General features: G+C 40.5%; 1 protein-coding gene across 1 annotated transcript in view; it reads left to right on the top strand.

The window, feature by feature from the left end:
* LOC100680819 (cadherin-7) overlaps positions 1 to 24,731 on the top strand; it is a 157,399-nt gene that overhangs the window by 63,454 nt on the left and 69,214 nt on the right. Inside the window, exons 3-4 of the mRNA XM_029066732.1 lie at positions 15,232 to 15,526; positions 19,292 to 19,411. Of these exons, the coding sequence (XP_028922565.1) occupies positions 15,232 to 15,526; positions 19,292 to 19,411 (415 nt within the window). The remainder of the gene's footprint in view (positions 1 to 15,231; positions 15,527 to 19,291; positions 19,412 to 24,731) is intronic.

Genomic DNA, 24,731 nt, shown 5'->3' with positions numbered 1-24,731 from the left:
TTAATCCCCATTTTCCAGATGAGGTAACGGAGGCACAGAGAAGTTAAGTGACTTGCCCAAAGTCACACAGCTGACAAGCAGCAGAGTCTGGATTAGAACCCATGACCTCTGACTACCAGACTCATGCTCTTTCCACTGAGCCACGCTGTTTTACCATTGCCATTGACATGGTCATCGTCCACCATCTAACAAATGCATTACAGTGTGATAGAATATGCAGTACTAGACTGTAAGTGGGGAAGTCAGAGTTCAAGTATATTCATTATGTTTTATTCTCGCAGGTGTTTAGTACAGTGCTCTGAACACAGTAGGTGTTCAGTGCTATAGCCAAGTGCTGAACTAAGTTTTGGGGAAAATAGCATAAAAAAGAACAGACTTGGGCCCTGCCTGTAAGCAGCTCACATTCTTAATGAGAGGGATACACGCACACACACCCATACACATAAAAAATCTAACTCAATATTATCGATAATGCCTCTAATCACTACTCACAAGAAACTCATTTAAATGGCAAGCAAGGAATTTTGGAAATAGCTGCATGCATGTCTCAGGTCCTGCGCAAGCATCAAGTCCTACCTTGACTCTCAGTGCAGATTTAATGTGATAAGAGTTCTTAACTGACAGATAACTTAAAGCTTGGGGCAGATTTGGTTCCACAATACTGATAGAAAACCATTGCTGTGCATAAGTCAATAAATCAAAGGGGTCAGGGATGTCTTACATACAACCATATGTTTTCAGAAGTCCATTTTCTCTCCCAAAAGGTCAAAGCACTTAACAGATGAAATCCATTGCACACAGAGCAATAAAGCGAAAACAGGTTTTCTTTTTTTTCATTTAACTCAAAAAGAAACGAGGGCAGAAAAAGGCTAATGTGTATGGATCCAGGAATAGAATCACTTTCGTCGTCTCTAGGTCCGCATCTCTGCCTATTAGCTTTTCCATAGGGACAATGAAAGGAAGTTTGAACTTTTTCAGTACTTTTTCCTTTAGGCTAGCTTTTAGTCAGTGACTCTGAATCTCAATTTGGTCCATTCAGGCAAAAATGGCAACTCTCAGACTGATCCTGTGAGCTTCTTTTACTTTTTTTTTTTTGGTAATGATATTTAAGAGCTTACTATGTGTCAGGTGCTGTACTGGGGTAGGTCCCACCCAAAACAGGTTACTTTTGCTTTATCTGAGTAACTTTAAGGTTGCTGGATGATTCCATCCCTGTCTTGTGGCCCAATTAAATACTCATTCCCTTTTACTCAATTGTTAACAGAACAATTAAATACCCAATCCTCGTTGTCTGACAACTCACACTATACGTAATTACTAGACATAAAACATCTAAAAGGTTCTGACTTGTGCAAACTTCTGGGTGGTAATTCAAGCTCACGGTCACTGCTTCGGTTGTTAAAATGCAAGTGAATAATGAAGCCTGTTCATTCTCTTCATCCCATACAAAACCCCTCTTAGACAAGCCCAACAATAGCAAGATTTTTTCATGTGTGGTTCTTTTTTGAGGTCATGGACTTCAGCCAACAGTGGGATAGAACTGTTTAACCCTGGGAATGTTTCTCATAACTACTGGAGAACTGATGACTTATTTGATCATCATTAAGGAATTTCAGCCATGATAGGCCGGGGGAATTCAGGAACTGCCTATTTCTGATCTGCCCACCCCCCAATCCTCCCTCCACCTTTTCTCCCCCATCCAGTACCCCCTCCTCAATTTCCATAGTTTGGTAAATCTCAACTGGCCCTTCAGAGTCAGCAGCTTTAAAAGGGTATTCCTTATGTCAGTTATTCAACTGTATCAATTGTACTAATTTCTTGGGAGAGTGCAATATAACAGAAACATTCCCTGCACAAATGAAGTTACAGTTTAGAGTGGAAGACAGACATTGATATAAATAAATAATTTACAGTTATCCTTTGTGATTTGGGTCAAGGCTTGAGATCTACTTTGTTAGAGAATAGTTGGGAAATGAGGAATTTAAAAACCAGAGGGTTTTGCCATTCAGAGCATCACATATGCTGACAAAAATGAAATCGATGATTGAAGTTACCAATGATATTTATTTTGTGGAACGTTTGATACTTTTGGGATTTCATCCATTTTTAATGAGAAAAAGGAATTACAAGGTAGAGGACCAGTGTATTGAACTTTACCTGGGTAGTAGCTCCACTGGTTTGGAAATGATCCAGCACTTTGCATGCATCTTCAGAAAATTAGTCATGGTAATTATTCAGTTTTATGACTGATGTCTTACAACTTTCACCCACCCCATTTAGCTTGATCATTTTGCTCTCACACTGTGTAAAACGGAGGCATTGGTAGATAGATTTCTACAGCAAAGGAAATGTTAGTTAATAGATGCAACATTAAAAAGAAAAAAAAAAACACCCACCTAAAGTCATGCCCTGCAGGAATCTATTTCTCTACCTTAATGTTTCTTAGTGGCAGGGTTCTGCCAGGAAAATCATTATCCACCAATACGTGCTGCAAGCTATTTTGGATAGTTCAAACTGAAATAGAATTATATAGCTAAACTGTGTGTGTGTGTGTGCGCGCGCACATGTGCATATATATAATTTGGAAAAAAAAAACACTGCACAAGAGATACATAATGTCATAGACAGTTATAACACATGAGTTTGGCTTTCATGTTTATTTCAAAGTGATGCTAATGCATTTTATGGATGTGAAATTAGCTAAATTGATGTATATAAATGAGTGTAATCAATACCATACTCTTTTGAACAAGAATACCAACCGCAATATTTATTTGATAGAAATTCATGATCTTTGAACTCTGCTTTTCAGATATTTTCTTTTTCATTCCTAAAAAAAACCACCCATATCCAACACCACCAAAAAATAAATGAATACAAAACAAAGCCTAAAAGATCTTTATCTGGAGTGTTAATTTGAGTTCTAATTGTTTATTTTGAATTAACAGTTCAAATCCTGTGAGTTATCTGAGGAGCAAACTGCAGATTTAGTAGTCTGAAAAATAAATGCAGTTAGCTTTCCAAATGGTATTTACCTGCTCTGCAGGACATTTTAAAACAAAGAGAAGAGAAGAATCTTGTAAAATGACAAAAAGAAAGGAAAATCACTGATTAACCAATATTCAAAATTACTGGGGAAATAATTTTCTTAAATTCAAATCGGTTTCCCTGGATCAGTTTGCTTTTTTTTTTTAAATTGGTATATATTAAGCAGTTACCCTATGTCATGCGTTTTACTAAGCACTGGGGTAGATACACAGTAAGTGGTTGGACACAATCCCTGACCCACTTAGATCTCACAGTCTTAATCCCCATTTTAAAAATGAGATAACTGAGGCATAGAGAAGTTAAGTGATTTACCCAGCACAAAATTGGCAGAGACAGGATTAGAACCCAGGTCCTCTAATTCTCAGGCCCAAACTCTTTTCACTATGCCCTGCTGCTTATATGTCTCCAAATTTTCCAGGCCAGGACAAATTCCAAAAAGAGGGAAAAATATTTAAATTTAGAAATTAATCTGACCAATAGATGACTTGAACTTGATGATTGCATTTATAGTACTTGGTATCTTGTCTCATCAGTTTTCATGCAGATCCTGTAGATCCAACTTGTATGTGCTCAGCTTGGATATTGTGTGGATCAATTGGCAGATCTTTGCTTACTGTATCTTAGCCCACAGGAGTCTCATAATCTAAAGTGGGAAGAGAACCAACACACAGGGAGAGGAAGAGAGAGAGAGAGAGGAGGAGAGGGCCAAAGACACAGAGAGGAAGCAAGGGGCAGTCACACAGAAGAGAAGAGGGACAGAGACACTGGAGGAGAGGAACAGAGACACAAGGAGAAGGACAGAGGAAGAGAGGGTAAGAGACACAGAAAGAGACAGAGCCATAACTAAGAGGAGAGGGACAGAGGGACAGAAATTTTATTGACAACTGCTGCCCAGAAGTGCCAGCAACATCCACTGACCACCTTGGTGTCAAACCCCAATTTGAGCTGACCATTTTTCCATCAGAATAGTAGGATACTGTGCCCTTAATGCTCTTTTTTCAAGAGGATTTCTACTCTCCTAAGCACTTGGTAGAGAGCTCCGCACTTAGTAAACACACAGGTACCTTCGTTTGATATTGTATGATCCCAAATGCTTAGTACGGTGCTCTGCACACACCTAAGTGCTCAGTAAATATGACCGATTGATTGCTGAATCAAGCAGTGGCACCCGGACCCTCCCTGATGGAGTGAAGCCAGGTTGAAAACTGGAGGCAGAGAAAAAGGTTGGGGTTGTGGGCATGAGAGGCTGGTGGGAGAGTCCCTGAGAGGACACTAAGGCAGGGCCAGAGTTACACAGAAGGTACAGTCCATTCATTCTTTGCACTTAGCTATACCTGTGAACAGGTCAGAACTGAGATTAGGGTGCATTTCCTGCTGCTTCAGGGGGAAAGAAATGGAGATTTCTAGTCTCAGATACTTAAAAAAATGCATCTCTCTCCAGGTACTTCTCACAGTTTATGCCAGTTGTGCTATTTTCAACTAAGATGTTTCACCTATGTTCCATTCTCCTAAAGTAGTGACATTTTAGTGATGATTGTTAACTAACACCACTTTAGCCAGAAAGGGCTTCAGGCATTCATTTTCACCTGGGAATATTCTCCAACTGGTTAGAACTATGAGGCTCCGGAAGTGTAAGACAAACATCTCTTAAAGACCAAGATAAAAGAGGAGAAAATTTACAGTCAAGAAAGGTTGAATTCCTCCCTTTGTTTCCCTTAATTCCCTTGCCTTGTTTACCTGTCTGTCTTAGAAAGTGCACTGCCTGCTTTAAAATGGAAATTATCTAAGCTGCAAGATAATGTGTTTGATTTTTAGGCTTAAAAAGGCCACATCTCAGAGGTCCACAGTGAGAGAACCAGTCATGTCATTTACCTGTGCAAATACTTGATATAATCATTCCCAGGTGGAATAATTTCATGCCCAAAAAGGCATGTGTTTGCATTTTCCAACCCCTTATGACCTCATTTGTGAATACAAGTGGTACTAGAAAAATGAAAGTTTAGTTATGCAGTAGCTGGAGACACATTTCTGATTTCAATCATTGAGCTGGCTATTGAAAGACAAAAAATATTCATTACTGATAAAATCCTATTGGCTTCTTCTTTTCCTGGCACCTACATCTTACAGAGGGACAAATTCAGGATTTTATAGTTTTCCCTATTCTTAAATCCTTCCTCTGGTCCTTTCTCTCCAGGTTCACCTCCAGAAAAAAATACCTGGCTTGGAATTCTGCAGTATTTCACTTGAGTTAAGTGTTTCAAGGAATACCTGATGATAGGATTGGTTTGGATCATCCCTTTTGAAACCAGAAATTGCAGGCAGAAAATGCATCTTACCTTGGAGACAGTTTACACAGGCTGGGACACAACTAGTGGACTTGTCCTGCCTATATTTTCAAGGACTTGAGATCCCTCAGAATTTGAAGGTGCTGCTTCATTATTCATGCCAGACAGGGTCCCTCCCTCCCTCCTGACTAGAGCTCCCTTTGTTCATCCCCCCCTCCTAGCCCATAGAACATATGTGCATATCTGTATTTATATTTATTTCTGTCTTCCCCTCTTGTCAGCTTGTAGGCAGGGAATGTGTCTGTTGCATTACGCTATTGTGCTCTCCCAAGCACTCAGTATCACCAAGATCCGACCTTTCCACACTTAGGATCGCCAAGATGTGCCCTTTCCTCTCCACCCAAACTGCTACCTTGCTGGTAAAATTTCTCATAATATCCCGACTGGATTATTACATCAGCGTCCTTTCTGATCTCCCATCCTCCTGTCTCTCCCCGCTTCAGTCTATACTTCATTCCGCTGCCCGGATTCTCTTTCTGCAGAAATGCTCTGGGCATGTCACTCCCCTCCTCAATAAAATCCAGTGGTTGCCTATCAACCTTCACATGAAGCAAAAACTCCGCAGTATTGGCTTTCAAAGCTCTCCATCCCCTTGCCGCCTCCTATCTCACCTCCCTTCTCTACTCTTACAGCCCAGTCTACACACTCTGCTCCTCTGCCACTGAACTCCTCACTGTGCCTCGTTCCTACCTGTCATGCCGTTGACCCCTGGCCCACGTCCTACCGCTGACCTGGAATGCCCTCCTGCCAAACTAACTCTCTTCCCTGCTTCAAAGCCCTGTTGAGAGCTCACCTCCTCCAGGAGGCTTTCCCAGACTGAGCCCTCCCTTTCCCTCTGTCTCTCCTCCCCTCCCCATTGCCCCTACTCCCTCCCTCTGCTCCACTCCCTTCCCCTCCCCACAGAACGTGTATATATCTGTACATAATTATTGCTCTATTTATTTTATTAATGATGTGCATTTTTCTATGGTTCTACTCATTTATTTTAATGGTAGTGATGCCTATTTACTTGTTTTGTTGTTTGTCTCCCCCTTCTAGAATGTGAGCCCATTGTTGGGTAGGGATTATCTCTATTTATTGCCAAATTGTACTTTCCAAGTGCTTAGTATAGTGCTCTGCACACAGTAAGTGCTCAATAAATACGATTGAATGAATGAATAGTACACTGCTCTGCACACAGTAAGCACTTAATAAGTACGATTGACTGACTGTGTGATTGGATGACTAGAGCGCTCCTAGACCTGGGAGAATTTCCAGGAAGTCTTGATGGAGCAAGGACTCAGGGACCTTCTCTAACTCGAGTGAGCCTAGACCGTATTGTTCTTGTGTTTTTCATCACTCTTGTCTCTTACATTGTTCTTGTGTTTTATTGTTTCACCTTTCCTCATGTGTCTGTCAACAGTATCCTCGCCATTCTGCCACCCCCTTATTTTAAATTGTGATACCCTTGAGAGGAGCAAATAATTGGGTCTAATTCTCAGTGGGCTATTTATTTTTTTCAGCACTCATGCAGTGCTTTGCGTACAGCGGGCCCTTAATTGATACTATTTTCACTACTAGAAATGATTGGAAAATCATCTTCTCCCACAACTTTGGACTTTCTTTGTCTTTGTAGCCCACCCAATCCTAGAGTAACTATGGCAACTATATCTCTCCCATGAACCCCCACGATATTCTCTGGGTGCTTGAGCCCACCTTCCCATTCTCCCATGTGGCCTTGAGCTGCCACTTATCAGCTGTGTGACTTTTGGCAAATCACTTAATTTCTCTGCCTCAGTTACCTCACCTGTAAAATGGGGATTAAGTCTGTGAGCCCCAGGTGGGACAACCTGATTACCTTGTATGCACCCCAGCACTTAGAACAGTGTTTGACACATAGTAAATGCTTAACAAATGCCATCATCATCATTGTTATTATTACCAATTTGGGGTTGTAGCAAACCACCTGTTTTATTAACTGTGAGCTTATCCAGGTCAGGGTTTATGTCTTTGACTTTATGGTAGGCCCCAGGCATCTGCTAAAGTACCCTGTACCCATGAGGGCTTCTGTAAATACTGATGAATGGATGGATAATAAACTGTGCCTTACTAATCATGTGATCCTTGATACAGAATATCGTTTGTAAGTTTTTCTTTCCTTGATATTTTAGTATTATGATGGACTTCAATAAGCATTTACTGTGGGTTAAGCATGTCCCACATGGAGCTCACAGTCTAAAAGAGAGGGACAGTAGGTACCTTGTCCTGATTTTACCAATGAAAAAACTGAGATTCCGAGACAATGGGCTAATAATAGTGGCAGAATCAAGTCCCCCGCTCCTTCCACTAGACCACATTACTTCATTATCGATCAGCGGTGCAGTAATCAAGGGGCCCCCCAGTCCTGATTTCAGCTCTTAAATCTCAAAAAGAACTCTTGCCTTGGCTTTAAAATGTATTTACTGTTGTGTTCCTAATTATGCTTTGCTAGATATTAGACCTTAACCTGAAAAAGTAAATTTGGTTTGATGATCATATTTCTCCCTAAATAATATTAGTTTTTAGTAATAGATTTATTGCTGATACTGAGACTTGGCAACCCTGGCCTAATATACCCACTCGTTGCTTATTGTTGCAGTCATGCTTCCAAAAATATGATTTTAGCTGAATCATTCCTTGAATCCAATTCTTCCATAAAAATGATTGTAAACAGGAGGGATGAGATAGAATATGCAATGAAACTTTCAAACAATCTTAAACAGTGGTTTACTGTAACATACCCGTAAGGGTTTCACAGTTGAAGTGGTGAAGGTAGAGGTTGGAAATATGTCTAATTTAGTAGTCCAAGTATTGATTTTCATGCTTTTCTTCTTGTTCAGCACACCACCTTCCTTCCTGGCTATTTTTGACTCAATGGTGCATGATAAAATTCTCAACAGAAGTGGTCAGGGAATGCTCGTTTGTTCTAATTCTAGTAACGATGATGGTCACGGAGCAGTAGAAACATGGTGTGGACTACAGACCAGGCTGGGCAGTGAAACAACATTACAGCATTCCTGACTACCATAAATGAGCCTGGTCTCTAAGAGATGAGGTACATGATAAGTAGAATAGCACACTGACAGCAATGTGGCTACCGGTATTCCAGAGAAAATGAAATGAACCACCCTTTGGCTCCTCTCTTTTATATTAATGTCTCTCTCCTCCTCTGGATTGTAAACTCATTGTGGGCAAGGTATGTGTCTATTATGATGTTATATTGTACCCTTATAAATGCTTAGTACAATGCTCTGCACACAGGAAGTGCTCAATGAATGCAATTGACTGGCTGACTCCCCACTGAACAGCTAGGCTGCCTCTTCAGGAACCCACAATTGCTCCAGTCATCAGTAATTTTTATTGAGTGCTTATTCAATCCAGAATACTATAATAAGCATTTGGTAAAGTCCCCCAAGTTAATAGATATAGTCCCTAACCTGAAAGGAACTAACAATCCAGCATGGACCTGGGCCTCCATCTGAGCTCCTGCAGTAAATTGTAAATGTCTTATTGAAATTTATGTTATTTGTTAAGCACTTACCATATGCCAGACACTGTACTAATTGCTGAGATAGATACAAGCTAATCAGGTTGGGCCCAGTCCCTGTCCCACATGGGACTCACAGGCTTTATCCCCATTTACAGATGAGGTAACTGAGGCAAAGAGAAGTGAAGTGAATTGTCCAAGGTAACACGTCAGACAAGTGGAGGAGCAGGAATTAGAACCTAGGTTTTTCTGTCTCCCAGTCCCATGCTCTATCCTTTAGACAGCACCTCTTCTCAGCCTGAGGGCAGGGATCATGTCAACCAACTCTGTAATATTACAGTCTCCCAAGCACTTAGTACAGAGATTTGCTGAAGGTAAACTCTCCAGTAAATACTGCTGATTGATTGATTGTTTAGTATCACTCAGTCAGAAAAGGGCAGGGACTGTGTCTACCATTTCTACTGTATTATACTCTCTCAACTGTATAGTACAGTGCTCTGCAAACAGCAAATGCTCAATAAGTATGTTTGGTTTATTGAAATAGAAAATCAATTGCTATAGCAGTCACTGTAGCTAGAGTACTGACTCTGGAACTGTGTTCTGTGAGGAGTTGAAATTCTGTTCCTTTAGCACAGTCCCCTACTGCTTTGAGTTTTTGGTCTGTGTATTTGTCCTTATCTTTTATGCCATTTTAGGACTTCATTGTTTCATTTCACCTTATGTTTGTCGCTAATCTCTTATTCCAGCCTTATAGTCTCAGACCGTGAATCCCTTGAAGGCCAGAGATCATATCTGTTTTTCACCAGTGCTTAGTAAAGTGTTCTTCAAATAATAAGTGCTCTGCACACAGTAAGCGCTCAATAAATACCATTGATGATGATGAGGATGATACTATTACTAATCCTGCTTCTACTATTGCTCACATTATTGTACTCACTGAACATTAATGTTTGATTTTTGACTTAGCGGGTGGAGAAGAAAGACTCACAGTTGTCTGGATCTATGACGCTTTCCAAAATTGTGCTGTGAGCATGCATGGCATTGAAGATTGCTAAGAGCAGTGGGATGGTGAGCCTGTAAGGATGATGACACATTCCTGAATTCAGTGTACAGACAAGTTCTGTATCCAGTCCAATTTTGCACTCATGATTTACTCCCTACTACTGTGAAGATTTTCACCCTAACATTCATTCATTCGTTCATTCACTTGTATTTATTGAGCACTTACTGTGTGTGGAACACTGTACTAAGAGCTTGGGGAAGTACAGTACAACAATAAGCAATGACATTCCCTGCCTACAATGAGCTTACAGTCTAGGAAGGGAACACAGACATCAATACAAATAAATAAAATTGCAGATATATACATAAGTGCTGTGGGACTGGAGGGGTGGAAGAGCAAAGGGAGCAAGACAGGGCAATGCAGAAAGGAGTAGGAAATGAGGAAAAGTGTGACTTAGTTTGGGAAGGCCTCTTGGAGGAGATGTGCCTTCAATAAGGCTTTGAAGAGGGGGAAAGTAATTGTCTGTCAGATTTGAGGAGGGAGGGCGTTCCAGGCCGGAGGCAGGATTTGGGCTGGGGTTGGCGGGGAGACAGGTGAGATCGAGGCACAGTGAGAAGGTTAGTACTAATAATAATAATGATAATACTTGTGCTACTTGTTAAGCATTTACTCTGTTTCAGGCACAGTTCTAAGCATTGAGGTAGATATAAGATCATCAGGTTGGATACAGTACCTTTCCCACATAGGGCTTACACTCTTAACCCCTATTTTACAGTTCAGGGAACTGAGGCATAGAGAAGTTAAGTGACTTGCCCAGGGTCACATAGCAGGCAAGTGGCAGAGCAGAGATTAGAACCCATGCTAGACCATGCCGCTGTGCTAGCTGGGTTGCAGAAAGAGAGAAGTGAGGTGAGATAGGAGGGGGCAAGGAAATGGAGTGCTTTAAAACCAATGGTGAGGAGTTTTTGAACCGAGTCCTGGTATCAGAAGTCTGAGAGAGATTTCAGTGTATTTGACCCAGATTTCTGTTTCCTGGCTGCCAGAAATCACACCTCAGTTCTTTGGTATATTTTACACAACAGTTCAGCACTGCCATTTCTCCTTATATCAGTGTGGAAGAGGCAGGTTTTTGGTCACTATAAGCATGAAAGGCTTTGGAGATTTTGAAGGCAGGCTGAACCTGAACAGCTCTCTGCCACTCAAGAAAGTGAACATCTTGAGAGTACCACATGCCGTCTTCCCCTTGAACATCATAGCCTATTGTGGATCATTCTTTTCTGGCACAGAGGGTAGCAGTTTTCCATTAAAAGCATAGACTTCAATCCACCTATTAAGATAGCGATAGTGCCTGTAATTGCACATATTCAATGTCTGAAGGACATAAGGCAGTGCTAGTAATAGGGAGCTATTTATCCATCTTAAAATTTCAAAATTGGTCACCGATTGTAACTGCCGGTCTAACACAGACCTTGCAAAGACATTATGTTCTGACTGAAAGTGATTTTCTGCCTGAGGATTTTGGCTGCAATTACAATTCTAGGGGTCCTCCTAGCCATGAGAAAATTATCCGTGATGGAGAAAATTATGGTAAAGAACAGGACCCCTGATGGAGAGGGGAATGTCTGGATCCCAAAGTTGTAGACGGACAAGCAGTTTGATCATCGTACCACATTGCTTTCTCTAATGATAGATAACTCTGCCTTTGATCAAAATATCAGTTTCCAATTTGGAGCTCACAACTGGCATTTAACTTGTTTCAGATTGGTAATTTCTTGCCCACTGAAGTGATTAGGGCTTAGATATGGGGCTTTGTGGAAGCAGTTTGAAACCATATTTTATGATCTGAAAATGGGTATGTCATAGGCATGAATCAGCACAATGCATTTTAGGAATTATTATGGCAGAGGGGTCCAAGGCCAAGTGGGGAGCGTGTCAACATTTTGCAAACCCAATGGACAATTGCAAGGTTTTCACATATCCCTGACTCAGAAAGAGAGAATCCAGTTTCTAGTCAGCTATTGCTCTGGTAATTTGGGAGAAGAGTTTTTTGTCAAAATCAGATTGGAAGTCTTAGAAAGTGTGAGGTTGAGCTTAGGTGATAAGTAATTTTTCTGTAAAATTGTATCTACATGCAGGCCTGCCAATTGCCTGAGAGACAGCGGCTCGGGAGTTAGTAGCCCCGCTCTCTCATCCTTAGCCCTTGCTCAACTTATGTTAGCTCTAGGGATGTCCTTGATTTGAAGCAGCAGGACAAGAGGACGGGACTTCTGTAATTGAGTGGAAAACCCTAAAATATAGTGTGTCAGTCAACAAGACAAAAGTGCCCCTGAGGTTCCCTCGGAAGTAGGATTCAGGTATGTGTTTCCAAAACCAGTGATTTATCAGTCAATCAATTGAATTTTTTGAGCATTTACTATGTGCAGAGAACTGTACTAAGCACTTGGGAGAGTAAAACAGAATGAGCTGACACATTTCTTGACCATAATGAGCTCACAATATAGATGGAGGGACAGACATTAATATGAATAAGTAATTTATAATATGTAATTTGAAGATATGTACATATGTGCTGTGGGTTTCATCGGATGGGACAAATATCAAGTGTCCAGAAGTCACAGATTGAAGTGCCTAGATGAGGCAGAAGGGAGACTGAGCCAGGAAAAAGAGGCCTTAATCGGAGAAGCCCTCTTGGAGGAGATGTGAGCCTAGTAATGCTTTGAAGAGTGATGGCTTGGCATATATTGAGGGGTATCTTGTCTGCACAGTGAAATGCCTATGAACCTTAGGTGTGTGGAGGTGTTATGGCCAAGTGAAAAGAGAGCACAGGTCCAAGAATCAATTGAACAGGATTCTTGTCCCAGTTCTACCATTGGCCTGTTGTGTGACCTAGGGCAAATCACTTAAGTTCTCTGTGCCTCAGTACTCTCATCTGTAAAATGGATGTAACTACCCTCCCTCCTGCTTATACTGTGAGCTCTGTGTGTTTCAGGGACTGTGCCTAACAAATTCATTTTATCCAATCGAGTACATAGCACACTACTTAGTACATAACCCTTTAGAAATACAAAACTAACTTGTAGATTTTGCCCACTTAATAATTATCTCTCATGTATATCCATGATGAAAACAGTTGTCTACAACAAATGTCCTTCAAAAATTGTGATCTCCCTAGGCAGACATGACATGGACAGTGAGCGAGTTCAGTATGTTGCATGAAGCACAAGCTCATGGGGTTCTGATATGTGTTGGTATTGATGATGGTGGTAATGATATTAATAATTGTGGTATTTAAGTGCTTACTGTGTGCCATGCACTGTATTAAGAGTGGGGGTGGATTCAAGTAAATTCATTCATTCAGTCATATTTATTGAGTGATTACTGTAAATTGGGTTGGACACACTCCCTGTTCTATATGGGGTTCACATTCTTAATCCTCATTTTGCAGATGAAGTAACTGAGGCCTAGAGAAGTGAAGTGACATTGCCCAAGGTCACCCAGCAGACAAGAAGCAGAGGCAGGATTAGAACCCATGATCTTCTGACTTCCAGGCCCAAGCTCAAGCCACTAGGCCATGCAGCTTCTAGTTGTGATGGTAGTGATGGTAATGTTGATGATCTTTAATATGTCACCAAAAGAAATGTTTTTAGAGGAGCAGGAGAGAGATCCATCCACCACTGCATTCTGATGCTGTTTAGAAATCTAGATTATTCAGACAAGAGGTAAAAAGCCTTGGTGGATTATCCCCAAATCATAAACAGTAGTAAGAATGCTCATCCTGAGAATTTGCATCGATTCATGTAATTTATGAAAAACAGTATTTTGATTTCTAGGAAACTGTGCTCATTTGCAAAGTGTAGATCATTCCAGCCCTATGCAGTGAACTACAAACTGAAATAACTGTCCAGGAGTGCACTGGGAAGACTCAAGGCCTCTAGGGCTCTTCTTGGTACTCTCAGTAGTTTAGAAAACAATTCAACTGTGTTCACTTGCAAAGTGTAAACCATTCCAGTCTGTGAAGTGAACTAACAAACTGAAGTAACTGTCCAGTAGGAATTTAGTGGGCAAGCCCCAGGGCCCTTCTTTGTGCCCTGAGTAGTTTAGAAAAAAAACTATTCAGTTAATTTAAAACTAACTCAAAACTGGGAAATCAGCCCTAGAAATAAAGTGGTAGGGACAGTCCTATATATAAAGGAGCTTTGCCCTTGAAGCACCTATGCCCTCATAGGAGAACTTTACCTATGACACAGTTACTGGTGCCTTCTTCACATATGAAGGCAAGCAAGGCAGATAAGGATATGGAAGCATCCTCAAATGAGAACCTAAATCACAAAACAGAGAGTTGAAGCCTAATTCAACATACATTTCACTATTAAAAGTTGTATAGCCCAGCTGCCATTCAAAGGTTGAAAGGCCCCTCCTATAAAGGGACTTCACTTTGACCTCTGGAGATAAAATGTGAAGCCAGGGAAGAGAGTACTCTCCTGAATTCAGTTTGGGGTATGAAATACAGTATCCTGTTAGATGAAAGATTGAGCTGTTTATATCTCAGGAGTTCAGGAAATGTCATTACATCAAGGTGCCTCAAAATTCTTGTTTAACAATCTTTACTTACATATAGCATGGCTGGTTCTAGTCAAGAAATGATGATTTCTATGCTGTGTGGAGTATTCATCATTCAGATCTAATATCATTTTTGCTATTTCAAGAAAAGCTTTTACTGAGGTATCGAGCTTAAATTGATTTACGGCACCCTCCTGCTTGGTGAAGCGGTGTGATTTTATCTGGTTCTGGATTTTAAATGTTGACTTTGTTTCCCCTTATGAGTTGAATTTATTAACTTGCTATTCACCAAGTCTTCATTGGTAATTTAAAGGACCAAGAAAAAACAAAAATGGAAATATAAAGCCATCATTTCTGTGAAGTTTGCTTGGAATAGACTAAAAGATGATGCTTGGGTGAGATTTAAGTTAAGCAGACTGGATCGGGGTTCCTGAATACAAAGGATTTTATCTTTGGGATTGGACTCCCACTTCTAGAAATGTCTTGATTACACCTGTAAAGTGAAATTACTAAGGAAAAGCAGAGTGGGAAATTGCAGTTGTGAAGTGAACCTCAAGGGCATTTGGAAATGAGACTTTACAAAAGGGAATGAAATGATCGTGTTGAAAAAAACAAGCTGGTAGATTCCAATAGTCTTTATTAGCTGTGCAAATGGAACAAGAACATTAAAATTCCATGTAATGCTACCTGACATAAAAATTATTTTTACATACCTCCGTAGTGCTGTCTCTCCGGTACGTTAATCTCATTTCCCATCGATTTTTCACCAGCTTCACTCAGATGTTGATAAAGGAGATGGCTCCATCAAATACATCTTGTCAGGAGAAGGGGCCAGTTCCATTTTCATTATTGATGAGAACACTGGGGATATTCATGCTACAAAGAGGCTGGATCGCGAAGAGCAGGCCTACTACACTCTTCGAGCCCAAGCTCTAGATAGGTTGTCCAATAAACCTGTGGAACCAGAGTCTGAATTCGTCATTAAGATTCAGGATATCAACGACAACGAACCCAAATTTTTGGATGGGCCTTACACGGCGGGAGTTCCTGAAATGTCTCCTGTTGGTAAGTGCAGATCATTTGGCTTCTAGTAGGGTTGTGGGTTTTCTCATTTTGGTCTGTTTCTTTCATTCTCCTCTTTAGAGGCTAATGGAGTTAAGTTCAAGGGTATGATTATGTGCAGTTAGATTTGAAGTATTTTGTAAACAATGCTTGATCCTCCTTCTATGTTTGTACCCAAAACATCATCATCCCCAGTATTTGAAGGAATAAAGTGATATATATGTAGTTTCAGAAAAGTTCTTGGTTTATGCTGTCTTCCTCTCTGACCTGACCTATGATTTTATGACACTGTAATTCCCCATAGCTTTAATATCAAATTTAGGGGCCTGAAGAATAGATATACAATTATTCTTTGGTAGCTCCAAGCAAATACGCTCAGGTACAAACACACATACACAAACACATCCCAAGCCAACAAAAATTCTTGCAATTTTCTTTTTTTCCATCCATGCTGGTAATGGATCAAGGTTATGTATAGAACTCTGTTGTCAAGGCCCCATTTACCCCTAGTGAGTATGACATCAAAGACTATGGAGCTCAGCATTCACAATGGCTGGCCCTCTTTCTCTCTTTTTCTCTCTCCCTCTCTTGCTTTTTGAGTGGAATGTGTGCATTTGAATTCAGCCTCTAATTGAGTTCCAATTTTCCCATAAGCCTAAGTGCACAAAAGTGTATAGTGACTTCTACTAGCAATAAAGCAGCATCCAGCCATAGAGTATAAGTAAAAGCAAAATAAAGGTTTGTGTGCTTTCAAATTGGATGAAATCATATTTTGACCTGGCAAGACCCCAAGTAAAGTATTTCCAAAGCTTTTTTTTCTAGAACATAAGAATACGTGACCTTGCTTTTTCTATAGTCATTTCATTTGTCCAAATAAAGGTGATATATAGCAGTATCACTGGGGTAAAGGCAGAAAAGACTCAAAAATAAAAGATGGAAATCAATGATCTTTAAAAGGATCAAGTGACCTTGTGACTGAAATTTGTTTGAAACTTTATTCTTGAAGAAAGTCATTATTTTTGGTGCAACCTTGATTTGATGATCATTTAAAATTGAAATACAAATATTTTAACTAATGGATTCTCTAAGGGAGAGGTTATTCCAGGTCCAGATGAATTTGGAGAAGATATATTACCAATACAATGTTGGAGACCCTGCATCTTAGATTTCACAGATAGTTCCTTGAGTCTCAGTGAATCCAGGATGTTTGCTGTGTGTATTTCTTTAAATGGCTCTGATAGAGCTAAGTTTTCAGAGAGGTGATTCTAGAGCTGAACAGGGTATCTTTGAGGGTAAAAGGAAGACTCTCATGTCTTCACAGTGTCTCTGATATTTAAGGACTTTAATGCACTCATTTCACCTAATCTTTGGTTAGACAAGATGGCCACATTTTCATTCCTCATTATCTGACTCTGAAAATGTGCAAATTATTCAGTTATTCAGACTCAAGCAACTATTTTGGCTGAATTTTTTGTATACTTTAGGCACATTCCATGGTAGCTTGAAGTCAGACCCAGATGTATTTCAGACCTTAGTTACCTGGGTAATGTGCATGTGTGGGGACAGTCTATGAATGAGTTAGTTAGTTATGAGTTAATGAAGGGGCCATTTGGAAAAATTCGATACCATAGGAAAATAGGTTCTCAGCTTTGGGGTGAAATGGATAACAGGAATAGAGAAGAAACTCTCTGCCCTTAAAGAGCTTACAATCCACTAAGGAGGCAATGGTCACTAAAAAACATTTAGATAGGAAGAGGAATAAAGGCAGGAGGAGTATAAAGATAAGCTAGTATTTAGTACTGAGATGTAGAAGATATGTACTTAAATGCTCCGGGAGCTTGACAGTACTCCTGTACTTTGGTGGTGAGGAAATGCCAAAGATGCAGTAGGAGGGATATAAACTGAAAAGACTAGAAATTAACTGGGGAAGGCTTCCTTCAGGAGATGTAATTTGAGAAGGGCTTTGAAGATGTGATGATCTGTGAGCTAACAGATGTGAAAGGGGAGGGAGTTCCAGGCAGGGAATAAGATGAAAGCAAGATTTTGACCATGGAAAAGAAGCAAAGTGAGAATGTTAGTGTCAATAGGTCAGCCTGAGAGGAAAAAAAGAGTGTGAGCTGGGGTGCAGTGGCAGAAAAGAGAGGATAAGTTGGAAGGAGCAAGCTTATTTAAAACTAGTGTCTTTAAAGCCAATGGTTAGAAGTTATTGTCTGGTGCAGAGAGGAATGGGCAGGGATGTTAGAGCAGAACATTCTCCTCATTCCCTGTCACCAGGCTTCTGCTGCAACAGCAGCTAGAGAGTACCAGAGTTGGGAGAGGACACCATTCACTCTGACACCTCTCTTCATTGACTTTGATCCATGTTAGTGGGTGACAAAAAGGAATAGAAGCCCATATCCAAGCAGCCCAACAGTGATCCTACATGGGGCCCAGTGAACTTGAACTTACCCCTACAGGAGAGAAGAGTGGAGCACCTTGGGATCCCAGCCCTGGAGATTTGGGTTTGGGAATCCTACTTAATTTACAGTCCTTCCTGTTTCATTTAACAGCCCCAGCTTCCACAGTGTATCAAGGGCAATCTAAGATATTTTGGTTTTGTTTGCTGCCATCATATTCAAGAACAATGAATCATTTAAGTTGAACAATAAACCACAGCAAGCATTGGATTAAAAATAAGTTGACCAGCCATGAGCATTATTGCAAATATTTCAGAACAGCATTATCAAAATGAAATATAGAGGCTTTATGTCTGGTTTTTGTGTTTTCTCCAATCAAGATGTTAGAGTTCTTTTATAGTTTTACCATTTCCCTTTTGATTACAATTTTAGGTTCAGTTTCAGTGGCTGTGGTTCCTCAGCAGTTTTTGAAGCTTTTTCTCCTTTAAGAATCAATCAAGCAATCATGCTTTAAGTGTTCAGTAAAATCAAACTATCTTCACTGAAGCATATATACAAAAGGAGAAATCCTTGATATCCTGTGTTGATAAATGCTGATAGTCGAATATTACAAGAATGCAAATCAAGTATTATTGGATTTCTGTCCTCATCGGGCAAGCAGAGGGTGCATCTCCTTTATATTAATCTTCCTCTCTTTGAAAGTAAAAGGAAAGACATGTATCATTTGAGATCTGGCAAAATCCACTTGTTTACAAAGAAAATATGGAGGATGAACTGGTAGGTGAAGGCCCACTGACCAAAAGATGTTAATGTCAAAACATAGGAAATGTCAGCATGGCAGAGAAACAAATCTAAGATCTAGATATATTGCTGGTCAATCTCTTCAGATAAGGGAATGAACCTTTTGTAATTGTAATGTGGAGAAAGAAACAAACACACCCACTCAAGCTAAGGACCTTCAGGCCATAATAAGAGAAAATTAAAGTAGAAAGCCATTGTTAAGTGATTCTTGGTGGAAGAAACTCTGGCTTGAAAGGCTCAAATATTTCATTTCATAAGCAATTTTCAATACCCACTGCAGAAAAAAAATCAGCTCTGGTATTTGTCAGTTGTTGAAGAATCATGTCTTTGCCTAGTATGATTGATCTTTTTTTGACAAAAACAATTTTACTACTTTCTAAATGTTTTTAAAAGCTAAATAGATTTTAAAGGATTTTTAAAAATGTAGTAAGGAGTTAAAACTTTGGAAGTGGAACCATTATATATACACCATTTATATACTGCTATATGTAAGAATCCACTGCCTAGACTATTTTGCTATGCTGATGGAGTTCAGATTCACTAATGGAAATGGTGTTTTATTCATACATAGGCACCTCAGTGGTCCAAGTAACGGCTACGGATGCTGATGATCCCACTTACGGAAACAGCGCCCGGGTGGTTTACAGCATTCTTCAGGGGCAGCCGTACTTTTCTGTAGAACCAAAGACAGGTAAGATCCACAGTGCCTGTGTCACCAAGGAAGATGTGAACTCTGTCTCTGTATTTGGACCCAGCACTGGGATTGTATTTTATGTTATTTTGTACCCATAGGAAATATTTTTACTCCTGTAACAAATGGCCTGCTCTAAATTACATTTTCTGTCATTTTTTGGAAGTGATTTAGATAAGCCTAGAGATATCTCTACCTCCTTTAATTGTTATGGACTCCCATCTTTGTGGTGGCCATTTGAGTCCAGACCTTTATTTCAATGCTTTTCTGACCATTATGGTGCCAGTGAATGCCTGTTGTCACCACCATCATCATCATCACCATCAGCAGGAGCAGTATCATTGATAGCACCATTACTAACATTGATTGAGTCTACTGTTTAGAGAATACTGTATTAGATGCTTGGCGAATATTCAGAAGATGAATAAGATGTGAGTCAGAGGTCATGGGTTCTAAACCCAGCACCTCCACTTGTCAGCTGTGTGACCTTGGGCAAGTCACTTAACTTCTCTGTGCCTCAGTTACATCATTTGTAAAATGAGGATGAAGACTGTGAGCCCTACATGGGACGACCTGATTACCTTGGATCTACCCCAGCGCTTAGAACAGTGTTTGGCACATAGTAAGCACTTAACAAATACTAACATTATTATTATTATCCTTGCCCTCCAGGGGCTTGCTTACCTTAATGGAAAAGGCATAACTGACTAAGAGGGGGATGGTGGCCCTGGGCAGAAGAGAAGCCAACTTTAAAATGCTCGTCTTCTAGCTCTATGAATGGGTTTCCTGCAGGACATTTGTTCCTCAACATCCTTTCATTATATTGAGGAACAATGTGTCTCAGTGTAATTCAAGCAAAGAGGTTGACCCTTGCTGCACAGGAATCTGGATTTTCACCCCGAGATCCACAACTAACTCACTGTGGAACATCGGTCAATCCCCTTATTTTTCTGCCTCAGCTTCCTTCTCATTAAGGTAAGGGTCATTCCTTTTCTTTTCAGACCATTATAGAGTTAGTCAATCAAGTTAGTAAGCAATAGGTCAGTGGAATTGATTGAGTGTTTACTATGAGAGAAGCAGCGTGGCTCAGTGGAAAAAGCCCAGTCTTGGGAGTCAGGGGTCATGGGTTCTAATCCCGGCTCCGCCACTGGTCAGCTGTGTGACTTTGGACCAGTCACTTAACTTCTCTGTGGCTCAGTTCCCTCATCTGTAAAATGGGGATTAAGACTGTGAGCCCCACTTGGGACAACCTGATCACCTTGTATTCCCCCCCCCCAGCGCTTAGAACAGTGCTTTGCACATAGTAAGCACTTAACAAATACCAGTGTCCTTATGTGCAAAACACGGTAGTAAATGCTGAGAAAAGTATAACAGAGTTGCTGGACGCGATTCCTGTCCTTGAGGACTTTGTAATGTAGTGGAGAAGTATACAATCTAGTTAGGAGCCATGATCCCTGGCCTCAAGGAGTTTGCAGTTAAGTGGGAGGAGATAGACTATAGTGTATATAGTTTAGTGTAAATTACAAGTAAGGGAAGCAGCAGAGGTTAATGGTATGTCCTAAGTGCTCTGATGGGAAAAGATGAATTGAGTACTTAATTGCTTATGGAACAAAGAATCAAATGCATAGGTGACCAAAGTAGTCGAGGGAGGAAGGAAGATGGGGAATACGGTGGAGAGATACAATGGGATGCTCTGGAAGGAAATTTTACAGTCAACAGGAGGAATCTGTTCATGAACAAATAATAATAATGAGGGTATTAAGAGCTGGAGAGGATACAAGCAAATCGAGTTGGACACAGTCCTTGTTTCACATGGGGCTCACAGTCTCAATCCCCATTTTACAGATGAGGTAACTGAGGCACAGAGAAGTGACTTGCCAAGATCACACAGCCAATAAGTGGCACAACAGGGATTAGAACTCGTGACCTTCTGACTCGCAGGCCCGAGCTCTATCCACTACTCCATGCTACTTCTCTCAGCATTCCCCCGTGGTCTACCTGATTTTGTCAGTTCACTCAACCTTGCATTTAGGAGATTTCACCATTGTTTGTAAGAAAAGTACAAGAGCCTATGTAAGGAGGAGCTATTACTGTAAAGAAAGACTTGTGGAAGGTGGGGGTTTAGTGAGAGATGATTTCCCAGTACCTATGGCTTCTTCATAGCACAGATGCTTGGAAATGATTTGGATCATTTTCTTAAAACATCACACACTCCTGGATTGTGTAGGCACGGTGAAATGGGTGTAATCTTTTAGTTCTAATAAAGGGTAACTTATGTGTTTCTGCCTCCCATCTAAGGGTCAGTTTTCCATATGACTGAGGGAAATTGCTCCTTAACTCAATTACTTTAAATGGGGAAATAGCAATTTTGTGTGGCAGCTGCACTAAACTTCATTCTCAGAATCTGGAGATTGGAAGAGAGGTAACTGCAAAGTGTGCCCATCCATAGAATTAGGCAGAGGGGAGAGGATAAGTCCCTCCCCTGTTCTTTGAACTTATGGATGCTTCCCTAGTGCGTGGAGGACGTACACCATCCAAGCCCCGGAGCAGCATGAGGCTTCTGGGGTACCGTGTGACTTTCCTAAAGGCAAGTTAGGATCTTCCCCCTGCCACAGCCAGATGAGTTCTTTTCCTTTGTGTCAAGTGCCTCCCAAGGAGCTGAAGCAGCTATGGAGCCATCCACGATTCCAAGTGGACAACCATTATGAATAAGAAACGTGTCTAACAATTCCCTTATTATTGTGTTGTCCCAAACAGTACTGTGCTCAGCACACAGTCAGGGCTCAATAAAGATGATCGTTGATTGATGAATGAATATCCCGTGCCAGACTAGAACTACCCGGGGAATGTACAGAGTCCCCCAGAGGTATTCTGTGAGCGCTAGACACTCCCAGGTAACACCAGGCAGCCTCAAAGTGAGGGACTCTGTGCAAGTTCTCTGCACCTTTATCAGTGCAGTTAATTTAGAGTTACTAGGTCAAGGGGCCTTCCCCACCTAAGTCCTCATTTCCCCTACTCCCTCTCCCTTCTGCCTCATACTTGCACTTGGATTTGTACCCTTTATTCACCCCATCTCAGTCCCACAGCTATTATATACATATCTGGAATTCATTTTCATTCATTCATTTAGTCGTATTTATTGAGTGCTTACTGTGTGCATTGTACAAAGTCATGGGAGAGTACAATACGTCAACAGACACTTTCCCTGCCCACAACGAGCTGTCTTCCAATCAAGACTGTAAGATCCTTGTGCATCGAGAAAATGTCTAACTCTGTTACATTGTACACTCCCAAGTGCTTTGTACAGGGCTCTGCATACGGTAAGCACTCAAAAATATGATTGAGACTGTAAGCTAGACTCTCAACTGTAAGCTCATCGTGGGCAGGGAATGTGTCTGTTTATTGTTGCCTTGTACTTTCCAAAGGGCTTAGTACAGTGTTCTGCACACAGTAAGCACTCAATATATATGATTAAGTGAATGAATGGTTGATAGATTGATTGATTAGACCCAGGAACCAATCAGAGCAATTGAAAGCCATGGCATAATGATTGATTGACTCAAGCCTTTGCCTTACTCACATGCTCAATTGGGCTGGGATCAATCAGAAATCAAGCAGAATCAGAAATCTCTGATTTCTCTGAAACCTCCCCCCTCCAGCTCAGCAGAGACCTCTGAATCAGGTTCATCATTAACATTTCAGCAGTTTCTTAAAGGAAAGATCATGCTGTACTGAAAATAGGAGAGCTTTTTTTCCAACATGCTAGTATGTGGTTGATTGAAATTTGACTTTCTATGGCGTTATACTAATTTCTTATCTATTTGCCATTTTAGAAATTCACACCAAGCGAGAATCACTTCTTACCAGAAAAAGTCATTTTTCCCCTGACTTAAGCAGAAAGTTGAGAATCCCCAAAGAGTCATGGAAGCTGCAAATCAAGTGCTCCTTCATCTTTCTTCTTTACATGGTGTCAGTGTGATTCTGACTTATGCGAGAAACAATGCTGTCTCTTCTGTTGCACATCTAAAGCCTTCAGAGAAAGAGGAAAAGAGATGTGATAGGAAGAAGATAAAGAACCCTAAAGATACCCTCCATAAAAATTACTGAAAAATGTGCTCCAATAATCACTTTTCAGTTACTAGCAGTGTTGCCTAATGGAAAGAGCACAGGCCGGAAAGTCAGAGGACTTGGGTTCTAATCTCAGGTCCTCCAACCGTCTGCTCTGTGGCCTTGGGCAAGTCACTTGTAAACACTTAGTACAGTGCTCTGCACATAGTAAGCTCTCAATAAATTCTATTGAATGAATATGCCTCTGTTTCATCATCTGTAAAATGGAGATTTAATTCTACTTCCTCTTACTTAGACTGTGAACCCCATGTGTGAAACAGACTGTTTCCATCCTGATTATTTTGTCTCTACCCCAGTGCTTAGTACAGTCCTTGGCATATAGTAAAGTCTTAACAATAACTACTATTAGTATCACTATTACTAGTACTAGTATTAGTATTGTTATTAACATTCTTAAATTTCTGGTTTATTTCAGGAGGAATTATATGGCACACTGAGAGATTGAATCCTAGCAGTTTGTATTCTTTTATCCTTCAGGATCAAAGATACCAATTCTGATGGAGAGGTTTTTTGCTTGTTTGTTTTAAGTCTATGAAGGTGTTTTTGTGTATGTTGAATGATTGTGATAGTTGTTTTTACTAGCATAGCATATAGCATTTACTATATATGGGCTTAATAAAATATTTATTATATTTGTGCTATATAGCATAGCACATAGCATTTACTATGTGCCAAACATTGTAATACACACAGGAGTAGATACAAAATAATCAGATCTGACAAAATATGTGTGTTGAGATAATCAATTGGTATGTAAAGATTGTGCCTTGATGCTCAGTTGCATTTGCAACTCCCAGAGCCTGACACTCTGTTTTTTCCTCACAATGATATCATGTTCTTCCTGAAGCCTCTTCTCCAGGGCATTTTGGATTGCTGCATACCAGGCTAACCTGATCTCCCCTTTCTTCTTGAAAGATCATTTAACTTTGGCTTCACTGCTATTGTCCTCTCCTGGTTCTCCTCCTAAATCTCCGTCCATTTATCCTCAGTTTCTTTCACAAGCTCCTCCTCTGCCACCCACTCCTAACTGTGGAAGTACCTTAAGGCTCAGTTCTCTCTCTCCTTTGTTAAGCACTTATTATATGCCGGGCTCTGTACTAAGTGCTTGGGTGGAAACAAGCAAATTGGATTTGACACAGACCCTGTCTCATGTGGGGTCACAGACTCAACCCCCATTTTCCAGGTGAGGTAA

The sequence above is a fragment of the Ornithorhynchus anatinus genome, chromosome 5, assembly GCF_004115215.2.
Source record: "Ornithorhynchus anatinus isolate Pmale09 chromosome 5, mOrnAna1.pri.v4, whole genome shotgun sequence".
NCBI classification, from domain to species: Eukaryota; Metazoa; Chordata; class Mammalia; order Monotremata; family Ornithorhynchidae; genus Ornithorhynchus; species Ornithorhynchus anatinus.
The sequence above is the reverse complement of the archived record's forward strand: the minus strand, read 5'-3'. Positions and strand labels throughout refer to the sequence as shown.